Below are 15,066 nucleotides of genomic sequence, written 5' to 3'. Positions count from 1 at the left end.
GGGTAGAGAGAGAGGGAGACATGGAATCCAAAGCAGGCTCCAGGCTCTGAGCTGTCAGCACAAAGCCCCATGCGGGGTTCAAACTCATGAACTGTGAGATCATGACCTGAGCCAAAGTTGGCACTTAACTGACTGAGCCACCCAGGCGCCCCTACAAGAATGGTTTAACTGCTGGTATACCTATTTGCCATCTTATACCCTCTCCCTGAAAATATATTAATTACAAAAAAAGAAGTTCTTTAAATCTTGCATCTAGTTAGTTGCCTGATTATACGTGAAATGTAACATTTTGGATACGCTAAATGCTGTAGGCTCAAATAAGAATCCAATGTGCTTCTTCATTTATGAAGAAAATGAAAGGAAGAAAAATATGGTGTTTTTCTTTGTTAAAGATGAATACTTATAGCTAACAAATTATAAACTTAAAAAGAAATTTATAGGGGAGCCTGGATGGCTCAGTTGGTTGAACATCCGGCTTTGGCTCAGGTCATGATCTCGCGGTTCATGTGTTTGAGCCCTGCATCGGGCTTTGTGCTGACAGCTAGCTCAGAGCCTGGAGCCTGTTTCAGATTCTGTGTCTCCCTCTCTCTGACTCTCCCCTGCTCACACTGCCTCTCTCTCAGAAATAAATAAAAAAACATTTAAAAAATGTATAGAATCTATATGACTAAAACTATATTAGGAAAAATATTAACATAGGGAAAGGGAGAGAGAGAGGGAGAGAGAGGTGGGGGGGGGGGAGAGAGAGAGAGAGAGAGAGAAGTGAACTGTAAGAGACTCTTAACTCCAGAGAAGAAACTGAGGGTTGATGGAGGAGGTGGGTGGGAAACAGGCTAAATGGTGATGGGTATTAAAGAGGGCACTTTTTGTGATGAAGTTATAGGTAAGTGATAAATCACTGGGGTGTTATAGGTAAGTGATGAATCACTGAATTCTACACCTGAAACCAATTTACCATACATGTTAACTAACTTGAAATTAAAAAAAGAATAAAAGAAAAATGAAACCACAAGACTCAAAAGTAGCCTTGAACAAAGAAAAAGACATCCATTGTTTCTAACTAAGACTTTTCAAAAGCATCAAAAGTCTGTTCTCCCTAAATTAACTGAAATTCCTCCAGACATAGTTAAGTAAGATTCAAGCCAATAATAAAATTCATTTGGAAAAATAAGAGGAGAATTAGCCTCACGAGACATTAGCCATACACTACAAAGTCACTATAACTAAAACAGTGAGTTATTATAACATTAACAGGCAAACAGGCCAGTGGGACAGAATAAAAACCTCAGAAAACAGATCCACGTAGACCCACAGAAACAGGCTCAATATTACAAAATGACCAGTCACCTCCCAAAGGAATAGGTAATATTAATACAATTTCAATCAGAATTCTAATGAAATCTGGAGGGAAGAATTTGACAAACCAATAAAAAATTCAACATTCAGGAAAAAAATCTCTGAGATGAGACACCGTCCCACACTGCCACACAAACAGGATATTTTAAAGAACAGTGAAGGGGAACTTGTTCTATAATAAGAGATAGATCAACTTGGACCTGTCATCTATCACACAATGAAACATTGAATACAATTTCATGGATCGCTATATAATAGTTATATATAACTGGAGAACATGTTAAATTAATAACAGTGTTTAACAGTGGAGCAAGGAGGGATGATCTAAGGGCCTACTACTTTTCGTTTTCAGTTACTTGCACTTTCTACCACAATCCCTATTGTTTGCAATAAAGGTAATTTTAAAATCTAAAAAATGGGAAGAAGCGAATACACTGGAGCCTCCACTGTTATGCTATGTTGCAAAGGGACTTGGTCAACAGCACTTCTAACTGTGTGGTTTATCTGGCGATTGTGTGTAATGAGGAGACAGGACTCTAAGAGGGGAGTACTGAACAGTGGGCTTCAGTGTGTAATTCTCTCAGTCCTGACAGTCACTGTGGTATCTCGAGAGAAACAATGGGGCCTCTCTCCCACCTCATCCATAACAACCAGGCTTTTCTTATTTAAGGTCATACTGTACAGTGTTTCATCTGGAGAGAGGATTCTATTACCTAAATAAAGTTTATAAACCACCCACCCAAAAGACTGCCAGGAGAACCACTATATTAAAGGCAACTAAGACTTGTTGATGAGGGGTGCCTGGGTAGCTCAGTTAAGCCTACGACTTGACTCTTCATCGATGCCGGGCTCCATGCTGAGTATGTAATCTGCTTGGAATTCTCTCTCTCTTCTTCTCCTCCCCTTTCCCACTCACACTCTCTCGTGTGTACGTGTTTTCTCTCTCTCTCTCTGTCTCTCAATAAATATATATAAACATTTACAAAATCTATTAAGGGGCACCTGAGCGGCTCAGTCAGTTAAGCATCCAACTTTGGCTCAGGTCATGATCTCATGGTTCATGGGTTCGAGGCTTGTATAGGGTTCTGTGCTGACAGCTCAGAGCCTGAAGCCTGTTTCAGATTGTGTCTCCCTCCCTCTCTCTCTCTCTGCCCATCCCCCACTTGTGCTCTCTCTCAAAAATAGACATTAAATTTTTTTTAATCTATTAAATAAAAGATCTATTACATTAATGAGCATTTAGTCACATTTTCTAAATACAAAGTATGCCTTTGTCAGAGAACTGGTACAACTCTCTAAATGCTACAAGCTGTTAAGAATCATTCCTCTTACATATAAGAACTTCAAGTCTGGTTTGAGGAGAACCGTAGAATAAATTACTGCATTTTATGAATCATTTTGTTTCCTAAAATCATTCTTTTTAATTCCAATGTAGGCAGAGGCTCCTGGGTGGCTTAGTTGGTTGAGCGGCTAACTCTTGATTTCAGCTCAGGTCGATTTCAGGATCATAGGATCGAGCCCCACATGGGGCTCCATGTTGAGTGTGGAGCCTGATTAAAATTCTCTTTCTCTCTCTCCTCGCCTCTCTCCCCAGCTCATGCTCTTTCTTAAAAAACGTTCTAATCTAGGTAGATACACTTTCCTAATTACATCACACTAACCAGTCATTATGCCTCTCAGCAGTAAACACTGTATTTAAAAAGTTCTCTGGATAAACAAAAACTCGTGAGATTCCATGACCTGATTCTTCTGCCCACTGTTACTTGAAACATTTCAACTTCATGACTTGGTTCAGCATTTCTCTCTCCATGAGCAATACACAATAATTTCCAGGCTTTCTACATACCAGGGCTTATGCTCTGTGCCCAGGGGAGAACCACACAACCAAGAACTTGAGTGTTGATTTTAAAATTTCTGAAGTCAAATAATAAAAAAATAGTATACAAGACAACATGAACGACCGATCTGCAGAGTTCAAAGCTGGGAGAGAACGGAGTTCAGGGAAAAGGGACAAAGGCTGCTGAGGAGATGAAGAACGTGGCTGGGGGCCTATGCACACATGACACAGGGCCCTTCCTGGCTTTTGGCTTGTGCACAGATGGATTTGCCAAACTACCTCACTAGGAATATATACTTTTGTCCAAAACTCACAGAACTATTCATTAAAAAGGGTGGAATGTACTGCATATGAATTAACCTTAATTAAAAACAAGGGAAAAACCCACCTGTCAACGACTATCTGTAAGACAATTTGGCATTTTGTATAAAATTTCAGAAACACATGCCCTAATACTCAGCAATTCTACTTTATTTGCCATTTATATCCAGAGTGCAAAATTATCCATTATATTCATTATAGCATTGTTTGTAAAATTTAAAAATCAAGTTGTTTTATTTTTCTGGATAAAATAATGTTTAGTGAACAGTTAGGTACAGAAACATAGGTCTAAGATGACACTTTTAAGGACTAAAAACGTAAAAATTCCTTCTGGAAGATAAGTTGATTTGCACGGATGAGAATGTCAATGAATGCAATCTCTCCACCTATAATAAACTGACTCACTACTCTCAATCTGTTCAAAATCATTTCCAAACACAGGTGAGTGCAGACATAAAACTCTGTACTTCAAGCTTAATCTTTATTGACTGACTTTTCCTGGTACTTAAGTTCATGAAAGCACAGACGTCTGCAGCCTGGCACTCTTCACAGCCACCACTAACACTGATGTGTACTACAATTCTCAAACTCTATCGTGAGTATCTGTTGATTTAACTTTTCTGCATACATTTTCTTAGAAGTATGACAAGGTAAAGAGAAAGAACATATGGAAGAACGCCTATGTTTTTATAAAAGTTTAGTTTGGGATGCCTGGGTGGCTCAGTCGGGTAAGCGTCCAACTTCAGCTCAGGTCATCATCTCACCGTTGGTGTTCGAGCCCCACATCCGGGTCATTGCTATCAGCGCAGAGCCCACTTCAGATCCTCTGTCCCTCCCTCTCTCTGGCTCTCCTCTACTCGTGCTCTCTCTCTCTCTCAAAAAAAAAAAAAAAAACCATTTAAAAGAAGTTTATTTTAGTAATCTCTACACCCAACACGGGGCTTGAACTCACGACCCCAAGATCAAGAGTCACAAGCTCCTCTGACTGAGCCAGCCAGGAACCCCTCCCTGGAAGTACTGATATGTTTTAATAATCAGAGGGCAAAAACAAAAAGTGGAGGCCTTTTTGTGAATAACACAAATCGTAAAAGACTTTAAAGGAAATGACTAATAAATTCCAAACTTTTGTATGATAAAAAATAAAGTAAAATATATTTAAAATTTAAAATCACTATTAAAAAGTTTTTAATCAAATAAATATGTGGGGAAAAGGTTTATAATCCTTGTAAACAAGGTAAATACTTTTGTGTTTGTTTACCTTTAGTAGTCAAGTAATTCTTGCCAATAAAAAGGTAAATAACCAAGTAGAAAAAGCACAGGATGGGAACCCTGGGTGGCTCAGTCCATTAGGTGTCTGACTCTCGATTTCAGCTTGGGTTCTGATCTCACAGTTGTGGGATCGAGCACCACACTGTGTTCTGTACTGAACTTGGAGCCTATTTAACATTTTCTCTCTCCCTCTCCCTCTGCCCCTCCCTAGCATGCATGTTCTCGTTCTCTCTCTCTCTCTCTCTCAAAATAAGAGGGTGCCTGGGTGGTTCAGCCAGTTGGGCATGAGACTCTTGATTTCAGTTCAGGTCATGATCTCACAGCCGTATGATCAAACCCTGCAGACTCTGTGGTGACAGCACTGAGTCTGCTTGGGATTCTCTCTCTCCTCTTTCTGCTCCCTCCCTGCTCTCATGTATGCTCTCTCTCTCAAAATAAGTAAACTTTACAGTTAAAAAAGAAGAAAAAGAAAAAGCACAAGATATTTAATTAAGGGCTAAAGATAACTAGGGCAAGCATAATTTCAATTTTAAAACATAGCAAAAAACCCTAAGACAATGATATATCAAAATGTGGGCGAGAAATGGAGGGTGAAAAAATCCTTCATAAACAGTGTTGGTAAAACCACCTGGTTCTTTCCTAATACAGTAATAGCCTTTTTGAAGCGCAAAGGAGCATTTTCAATACGTAAAATGTATATGCGTTTCACCTCCAAGAAGTTATGCTTGAAAAAATATACATGCATAGCTTTTCTAGTAGCATTAATTTGTAACATCGAAAATCGTAAACACTTTGGGCGCCTCGGTGGCTCAATCGGTTAAGCACTGACTTCGGCTCAGGTCATGGTCTCACGGTTCGTGGGTTTGAGCCCCTCGTCGGGCTCTGTGCTGACAGCTAGCTCAGAGCCAGTAGTCTGTCTTTGGATTCTGTGTCTCCCTCTCTCTCTGACCCTCCCCTGCTCACGTTGTCTCCATCTCTCTCTCAAAAATAAAACATAAAAAAAAATTTTTTTAAAGAAAAACGTAAACACCTAAAAGTATATCAATAGGGGGCTGGAAGAGGGAATTATAGTACATCACGCAAATTTAAGACCTGCATAGTCAGTGAAAAGAATAAAAGTTGCTGTGCTCATAGAGAAAAGTACTACAGGTACATGGTTAACTGAGGAAAGCAGTCGCAGATTAACACGTGCACCACGGCACTGCCTGTGGCCTGTCCTGGATGGAGGGTAAGCCAGTGAGAACCAAACAAACACACCCGAAACGACCATAGTGACTAAATATGGTTTTGGAATGAAGGAAAGCAGATGATGTTCATTTCCTACATCACACATTTCTGCGTTTCATTTTTTAACGTTAAGAATGTTTGCTTTTGAAATCAGAAAATAAAGGTTTTGCGTGTAGAGTTTTAACAGGAGAAAGAAAAATTGTCTTGTTAGGAAGATGTTTTGAAAACGCAAAGCTCTGAATCTCTCCCATACATAAACTACCCAGATTAGCCCGAATCCCCATCAAAATGTAACTGTTCACTAGAGTCCAGGCCCCCTCAGTTAGATGACGTAGGAGCATTCTGGATTTCCAGGCATGTACGTATCACATTAAGACACAAGTTCAACAATACCAATGTTCTTAAAGTTGCACTTAAAAGGAAAACACAGTCAGAAAACTCATAAAAATGTAAAATAAAAAACAAACAATTGATCAAATTATTTTCTGTTGGTATTTGTTGTATTTCTACAAGTAGAAGAACTTGTAACTTTTAAACTTTACCCCAAAAGATGTTTCTCCCATATGAGGAAAAGAATATTTGAGTTTCAAAACATTTGTTTTCATAGGACTTGAAACCCAAAGAAAAACATACCTTCTAAGAGCATTTCTGGAATGTCTGCTTGATATCTAGGTCCCACTCTGATTTCACCTTTGTCAGCTAATAGTGTTTTCACTGAAGGGTCATAGACCAAGGAGTAGAAAAAGGTATCCTAAAAAAAAAAATGACAGAAAATATGTAGGTAAACTCAATTCCTTCTACTTCTTATAAAGCAATAAGGCCATGTCACGATAATAAAATCATAAAACTTCAGAGAACGTAATAAAATTTCATTTTGGTGAATAAATTCATAAATCTTGATGAAGAGAACGATGTTATTAATGTTACTACATGAAACAGTATAAAATGAAATCAAGCAAAACCAACCTTACAATAAAGGTAGATTATGAAATTTTGTTGTGTGTTTGTTTTAGTCTAAAAGAAAACCATTTAACTGCTCTAAAACAGGATTCTGAAGCTAGCAAAGCTAAGCTCTAAGTCAAAGGTAAGACACCTGAATCAAGCAATCATTTAAATTCTCTAAAGCCCACAGCAAACAAGATGGACACCAGGTGCCCTTACTCTGGAGTATCCATCCACATTTCACCAACATACTCAAATGATTACACATTTCACATTAAAGTTTAGAATAGCTGAGCTTACATACAATTTACTAATTAAAATGTCACACTGTATTATTCATTAAACATCTATTAATTCCAATTCTGCAGTTCTCCTTTAAATCCTGAAGCGTTCATATTTATATATATATAAATAGGTATATAAACATAACTACCTACCACCACCAGCATACCCACTAACTTTCCAAAGTCCTTTAAAATGCAGAAAGGCCCTAGTTACTGAGCCCAATGGATAACGTGACCAGCCTACCAGGCCTTTGCTAAATTCTGCTCACTACTGGAGGTCTTCAAAGGTGTTGTCCCTGCTTCCTGCTACGATTCTGAGGGTTACCTACTAGACAACTCTTCATTATATCCTGGAGGGCCTGCTCAGCAGCACTTCACCAAGACTGCGCCAAGCAAGCTGCAAGTAGGAGGTAATCTACCAGATTTTACCAGATTTCTCCTTACAGACTGTGATAAAGGGAAAGGAGAAAATAGGACAAGGTGATACCATCCATTCAGAAATCTTCCTCATGGGTCACGGTCAAAAGAAAAGACTAAACAATAAAACACAACAATATGACAATTTACGCATAGAAAAAAAGTCTACCTAGGGAAAGGAAAAAAATCTGCAGAATATACAAACCAACCTGCTCAACAGGCTGAATGGGGGGGATCAATATGTAATCAGAATTGTTTGCTTTGTAAGACAGGAGCCACAAAGAATGTTAGTAGGTGACTAACACTACCGCCACTGGTGCAGCATGGCTTTCAAAGTATGCATACTTCTGGTCGCTCTTATTCTGTAAAATGTGTTAGGACAGTATTCTATAAAAAATGGGATTTTTCCATATTTTACAGTAAAACAAAATGAAACTATTATGTAGGGTCACACAGGTTGCTTAAGATCCCTTAAGTTTATAAGGGTCAAATAGGGAAATTATTCAAAGTGTAAACGTAATCTAATTTTACAAGAAATAAAAAATTGTGATTAGAAAGTTGTCCTTTGAGGGGTGCCCAGGTGGCTCAGTTAGTTAAGTATCAACTTTTGATCTCAGCTCAGGTTGTGATCACAGGTTCCTGAGTTCAGCAAAAATAGCACTTAAAAAAAAAATTATACCATCTTAACAGCCAAATACAGCAGTAAAATAAACTGAAACATACTCATGTTTCCTTCTGTTATTTCTGCTTCTGTGAACTAATGCTAACATCTGAGCATTCTCTTTATCCATATGTTGACTGACAACAAACACTATTACTTTCTTTTCTAAATTTCACAAGAGTAAGTTATAAAGACTATCAACCTTTTTTCTGCCTTGAACATTTACCTCCTCTTAGTTTGCCCTATTCAATGTTCTAATGTACACTAGTTCCACGTGTCTGCATCAATCTCTTATAGTTATGTTTTCTTCATTTGAGATGAGGGACAACACTTTTAAGTATAATAAAAAATTTATTTTGAAGAAAATATATCCCTTTGATTCTTTAAACACATACACACACACAGATTTTGGAAAACAAAAACAACGTGACAGTATAAAGGTTAAATCCTCAAATGTCAACAGTAAAAATTTTCCCATCGTGAAATATTCATTTTACAGGAATTTCCTCCCTCCGATGAAGTATATGCTCTCAATTAACTTGATAAAAAAATGTTTAAAATGTTTGTTGAAGTTCACAGAAAGAAACACTTGTAGTTAACCAAGTTTACTGGGATACCAGGAAAGAAAGCAAACCACCAGTGCTAAGATCTCATCTGGAAAAAGCCGAACAGAAAAACTCTTTATTTAAAAAACAACAACAACAACAACAAAAAACAAACAAAAAAAACCAGGGAGGAGGACCTGTACACTAAAGTCACTTAGTTCATAAAGCCAAAAATATTTCTACTGCTTCCAACTAAACCATCATACCTTATACAGCCTTTCATTGTCCACTTACAGAAGACAGGCACGGGAGCTTTCGCCAACTCGTCTCTCAGTTCACCAGAAAAATCAAATGACCTAAATGTACTCTGGTCATTATACTTCTATATAATGCTGCAATAATTTGTTGCAAGAAGAAATAAATTCAAAGGTATGGGATTCATGTGAAATTGAGGGGAAAAAAAACATAAAATAATTGTAATTGTGAATTACCTCTTTATCAAGATATGACAATACTGACTCTGTCTCATTCAGAAGGGCAACACTGCATTTTCCCCTGTTGAAAAAGGGAAAAAGTGAATGAATGTAAGAAAGGCCACCTCACCTTCACAGTGATGACATACACAAAGTCAGGAATATGCAGAATGTAAAATTGCTGTTAAGAAACTAGATGGCAGATAGGAATATACATAAATGTTTATACGTAGACTCGCTTTACAATCCTGGTATTGTATAATAACGTAAAAAATAAGACTTTTTGTAGACATTTACTGTGAGGCTAACCTGTGGAAGGAACTGTTGTTAGGCAGTAAATTTTATAACATAAAACACTTCAGAGGTATTTCCTAATTATTACAGAGGAAAAAAAGGAGTACAATGAAACCTTCAGATTAAAAGTGAATTTCTGAATCTCTAAAGAGTTAATATGAAGTGATTTTATACAGGGAGTCGTTAGACAGACTTCACCATGCAAACCAGTACCTAAATAATCTTCGGATTTTTTTAAGTAGAAACTGCATATGAGGACGTAAAAATAATACACATTCATCAAGATTAACTAGCTTACCTTTACTGACCTTGCTTTAAAGACTAGTTAAAAATTAAATGCACTGCCATAAAGTAAGGGGCAAAATAAAGATCTACAGATTCAAAGACCTTGAAGTCTGATGGCATTTACCTTTGATCATAGCCCTTGGTGTGAATTTGAAAACGAGTGTCTATTAAAAAAAAAAAAGAAAGAAAGAAAGAAAGAAAAAAAAAAGGAAAAGGCTTGCCAGACTTGAGAAAAATTAAGGTTATACAGGTAGAGGCATTTATTACAAACACTTTTAATTATCCTATCTTGAAAATTTCTGTAGAGCTACAAATTTGACAGGAGAATTTTGACAGACATTTCAAGTTACAGAGATTTGGATAGGACTCCCAAAATATTTTTTTTAAGTGTCATGATATTATTTGATTTTGTGAATAAAAGTCACTTCTTGCTCATCACAAAATAACAAGCAAAAAACTAATATGTCACATATACATTGAATGGGAAGCTAAAATAGCAGGCTGTTGGAATATCAGAGTGAAAAATAATTCAAAGGAAAAGATTGCCAAAAGCAAAATAAAATGTAAAACACTAACACATTGGTCAAAAATTAGTTTACCAAACATTTTGCAAATGTATATTTCTTAAGGTTAAAAAAGTTTTCCCTTCATAAAAACAGCTTTTTCTGGTAATCACCTACAGTTAACATCACTTCAAAAGACTTCTGAGAATATGCATTATTTCCATATTATCCTGTCATATCTCTAATTTGGTTAGCGAGAGTTATAAAGGTTTTTGGTTTTTCTAATACATTTTATTCATGCAAATTACTGAAGCAGAAAAATTAACATTATTACTTCAGAGCCTATAACAACACTCACAGTCAACAATTACCTGACGTGCTCTTAGAAAGGACAGAATTAGGAGCAGGGAAATTGCTCGGCTGAGGTCTGAACATCTACAGCTGTCACCAGAAGAACTTCTATGACCTGTGTGTATGCTCCGAACACAGGCAGTGTGCATGAGTGGGTTTCCAAAAATAGGTTTCGTCTATTTTTTTTTTTTGCCTCTGTAACAGCTGACAAAGCAGTATTTCTAACATTTAACACTTAATTACCTAGAAGAAATAAAATCTTGTTTTTTAAAGTTCTCTAAAATCACTTTTTTTGAAGTGCAGAGGAGCAAAAGCTGAATATAGATACCACTTTCTTTAATAGTCACTTGAAGTTCAAGGACAAACAATACGGCATACTTAAGAGTCTCCTCCATACTGTCTGAAATGATGAGAGGATTTAAACTGAATCACCAAACCACTATTTTCATATCTGTATTAGGAGATAAGAAAACTCTGGTTATATACTCTTTTAGAGATAGGGCATGACTACAAAATCAAGAGGATATCCAGCTACTCTAAAATATAAATTATTTGGGGGAATGTAGCTGTTATGCAAAGATGAAAAAATAATACATGATTTTTCATTTGTAAATTTTCTTTACCATAGCTATGTATTTTTGTTCCAAATTAAAAATGAAACTCTGAGGGGCACCCAAGTCAGTTTAAGCATCCAACTTCGGCTCAGGCCATGATCTCATGGTTCATGAGTATGAGGCCCATATTGGGCTCTGCGCTAACAGCTCAGAGCCTGGAGCCTACTTTGGATTCTGTGCCTTCTTGTCTCTCTGACTCTCCACTGCTCATGCTCTGTCTCTTTCTCTCAAAAATAAACATTAAAAGTTTTTTTACAAAAAAAAGAAAGAAAAATGAAAATCTGACACTTAAAATATTCAAATACATATACTAACAGCTAACAAAGCAGGAGGTTGAGTCAGATTATTTTATGGAGTAAATACGAATATGTAATTAACAGATGTACTACCACGCCAAGTGTTGTTGATAAAAGTAGTTTAAAAAGAGATTTAAAGTGCTGGCTTCCTTTATGCTGAACAAATCTTGGCTCAGAAAAAAAAAAAAAGATAAATTTTAAGCTAACCCCAAACTAAAGGAACTATTATCAAACTGTGAATATAGATGATCCAACTGATTTATGCTAAATCTGAAGCAATGACCCTAATTGTGCTCTTCCACCATACTTCCATTCTTAAAGAATAAAGATACCCAAACATGATGATAAAAATATAAAATACATCAAGGACCTTAACACAATCAAAGATCACTCCAGGCCTATATAATTATTTATATTGCTTTTCTACAAGAACTATATATAGTAACACAGAATTTTTCACTGAAAAGAGTTTTAAAAACCTACTCTATTTGCTTCAGAGACTGGGCAGGGTGTTGGGACAAAGAGAAATGTGAATAAATAATTATGACACAACGCAGTCCTGTGTTTTATGGCAGCTTCTGATCAGCCTATCTGCTTAACAGGATATTCAGTATACTCCCACAGATTCAAAAACCACATGTATAATGTGCACCCAGGTTATAGATTTATTTTATTTAAAGACACTACCTATTTGTATAAATGAAAGAAGTTTAAATTAGCATTCATTTCCCCAGTGCCTGAAGACTTTCGGTTTCATACCACTGCAGCTTGTAGAATGAATGGTGCAGCACCACTAAGGTCCCTGCTTAGGAAAGTGAAAATTTCTTAGTGTCACACCAGACTTATTGAAGCCAAATGTCCTGGGGAGGGATCAAGAAATCTGCATGGTTAACAAGTATCACCAAGTGATCCTTAGTCAGATTTACCGAATCCAAAGATCTCAGGGAGGGATCAAAGAATCTACATGGAAAATAAGCATCACCCAGTGATCTTTAGGCACAATGAACTTGAAAAACTCCTACTACAAATGGAGTCTGACTAAACTTCCCTTGTTCAATGAAAGACAATAGTTTTTCATTAAAGAAAGGCATTTTTCTCAATGGTGTTATGAGTCTTACAGTTGTTCTGGATTCTGAACATTTTCTCATGCTAAATTTTGTGATTGGAAATTCAGCAAGTAGACAGTTTTAAACAGTATTTAATCCAACTTAAAAAAAAAAAAAAAAAAAAGAAGTTCCAGGAGCCTGGTTGGCTCAGTTAGTTAAGCGTTCAACTTCAGCTCAGGTCATGATCTCAGGGTTTGTGGGTTCGAGGTTTCTGTGCTGACAGCCAGCTCAGAGCCTGGAGCCTGTTTCCAATTCTGTGCCTCCCTCTCTCTTTGACCCTCCCTTGCACACGCTGTCTCTCTCTCTCAGAAATAAATAAAACATTAAAAAAAATTAAAAAGAAAAAGTTCAAAGATCCAAAATGCTTTCAGAAAATTTCACAAAAGCAATAGTGTAAAATAGGGCAAAAGGAGATTCAAAATTCTGAATGAAACGATTTCCAAATCAAAATTTTATGCCTAAGCAAATCATCGGTTAAGTGCAGAAAACATTTTCAAGATGAGCAAGGACTAAGAATTTTTTACATTTTGTAAGACTAACTGAAAGGCAAGGCAAGAGGGGCACCTGGCTACCTCAGTCAGTAGAGCATGTGATTCTCGGTCTCAGAGTCTGAGTTGGAGCCCCACGTTGGGTATATAGCTTACTAAAAAAATACAGAAGAAGAAAAAGGAGGAGTGCCTGGGTGGCTCAGTCAGTTGAGTGTCCGACTTTGGCTCAGGTCATGATCTCATAGTTTGTGGATTCGAGCCCCGCATCAGGCTCTGTGCTGACTACTACCTCAGAGCCTGGAGCCTGTCGTCGGATTCTGTGTCTCCCTCTCTCTCTAACCCTCCCCTGCTCACACTGTCTCTCTGTCTCTCTCAAAAAACAATAAAACATTAAAAAAAAAAAAAGATGAAAAAGGAAAGGGAAAACAATTATTAAGTCCACAGAAGATAAAAGGTTGTATGAGAAAGAATATATGGAGAATCCTTACATGTTCATAAAATACAATGACTGATTATTAAGTTAAAGAAAAATTGTGATGTATTAGAAACACAAGGGAAAGGAAATAGAGAAAAAGTAGAGATTTCTAAAACTGAAAAAGTATAAATAAATAAATAAATAAATAAATAAATAAATAAAACTGAAAAAGTGAGAGTAGCAGTATAAGAGGTATAAATGCAGGAGCCACTGAGAAAAGCTGAAAATGACTATGTGGGGGATCTCTGCTTATGACTGCCTTGGATGTTATCACACAGGTTTTGATTTTTAAAAATACAATTTAGGGGCAACTGGATGCTCACTAGGTTGAGTATCCGACTTTAGCTCAAGTAATGATCTTGCAGTTTGTGGGTTCCAGCCCTGTGTCAGGCTCGCTGCTGTTGGTGCAGAACCTGCTTTGGATCCTCTGTCCCCCCACCCCTGTCTCTCTCTGCCCCTTCCCTACTTGCACACTCTCTCTCTCAAAAAAAAAATAAACATTTTAAAAACTCCAATATAAATCTTAAAACACACACACACACACACACACACACAATTTAAATTGAAAGTAAAAGAGGGATCCTGATTAGATAAAGTATATAAATTTGTATAAATAATATATACATACCAAGGAGGCAAAGATTATTTACCATGACTCTATATTAGGTTTTCTCAGTTTGGCACTATTTTTCTTAATGTTTATTTATTTCTTTTGAGAGGGAGAGTGAGCATGCACACACTCGGGAGAGACAGAGAATCCCAAGCAGGCTCCTTGCTCAGCACAGAGCCAGGCCCATGAGATCAGGATCTGAGCTGAAAAGAGTTGGATGCTTAACCAACTGAGCCATCCAGGCACCCCTCAACTTTGGGATTATTAACACATGAAGCCAGGTAATTAATTCTTTGTTGAGGAGGGCTGTCCTATGAAAGTAGGGTGTTTAGCAGCATCCCGGGCCTCTGCTGACTGGATGACAGTAGCACCCCTACACATAGCTGAAACAACCAAATCTGTCCAGACTTTAATGAATGGTCCCGAGGAGACAAAACTGCCCCTGGTTGAGAATCACTGTTCTACATTATAGAACTGATGAACCATGGGCTAACTGTATCTTTCTAACAAACACTTATGGACTGTGTTATATAAGTGAATGAATGTGATTTTATGGATCTTTAGACTATAAAAAGGACCAAAAAAAAGGGAAAGAAATCTGGAATCCTTTAAACATTTCTATTCAAAGATACATTTTCAAATACTGCTTTAACAGATGTTAAGAAATAAAAATTAAAGAAGGCTAAAAACAAAAGCAACAACAACAAAAACG

At 37.0% G+C, this 15,066-nt stretch overlaps 1 protein-coding gene across 2 annotated transcripts in view; it reads right to left on the bottom strand.

Moving 5' to 3' along the window:
* The window catches only part of MTA3 (metastasis associated 1 family member 3), a 173,708-nt gene that overhangs the window by 84,139 nt on the left and 74,503 nt on the right, over nucleotides 1-15,066 (bottom strand). For both annotated transcript variants that reach the window (XM_039231778.1, XM_039231780.1), the window contains exons 5-6: nucleotides 9,351-9,414; nucleotides 6,644-6,761 (exon numbers count right to left, since the gene is read on the bottom strand). In XM_039231778.1, the coding sequence (XP_039087709.1) occupies nucleotides 6,644-6,761; nucleotides 9,351-9,414 (182 nt within the window). The remainder of the gene's footprint in view (nucleotides 1-6,643; nucleotides 6,762-9,350; nucleotides 9,415-15,066) is intronic.

Source organism: Hyaena hyaena, unplaced genomic scaffold (assembly GCF_003009895.1).
Source record: "Hyaena hyaena isolate Hyena2069 unplaced genomic scaffold, ASM300989v1 scaffold_57, whole genome shotgun sequence".
NCBI classification, from domain to species: Eukaryota; Metazoa; Chordata; class Mammalia; order Carnivora; family Hyaenidae; genus Hyaena; species Hyaena hyaena.
The sequence above is the reverse complement of the archived record's forward strand: the minus strand, read 5'-3'. Positions and strand labels throughout refer to the sequence as shown.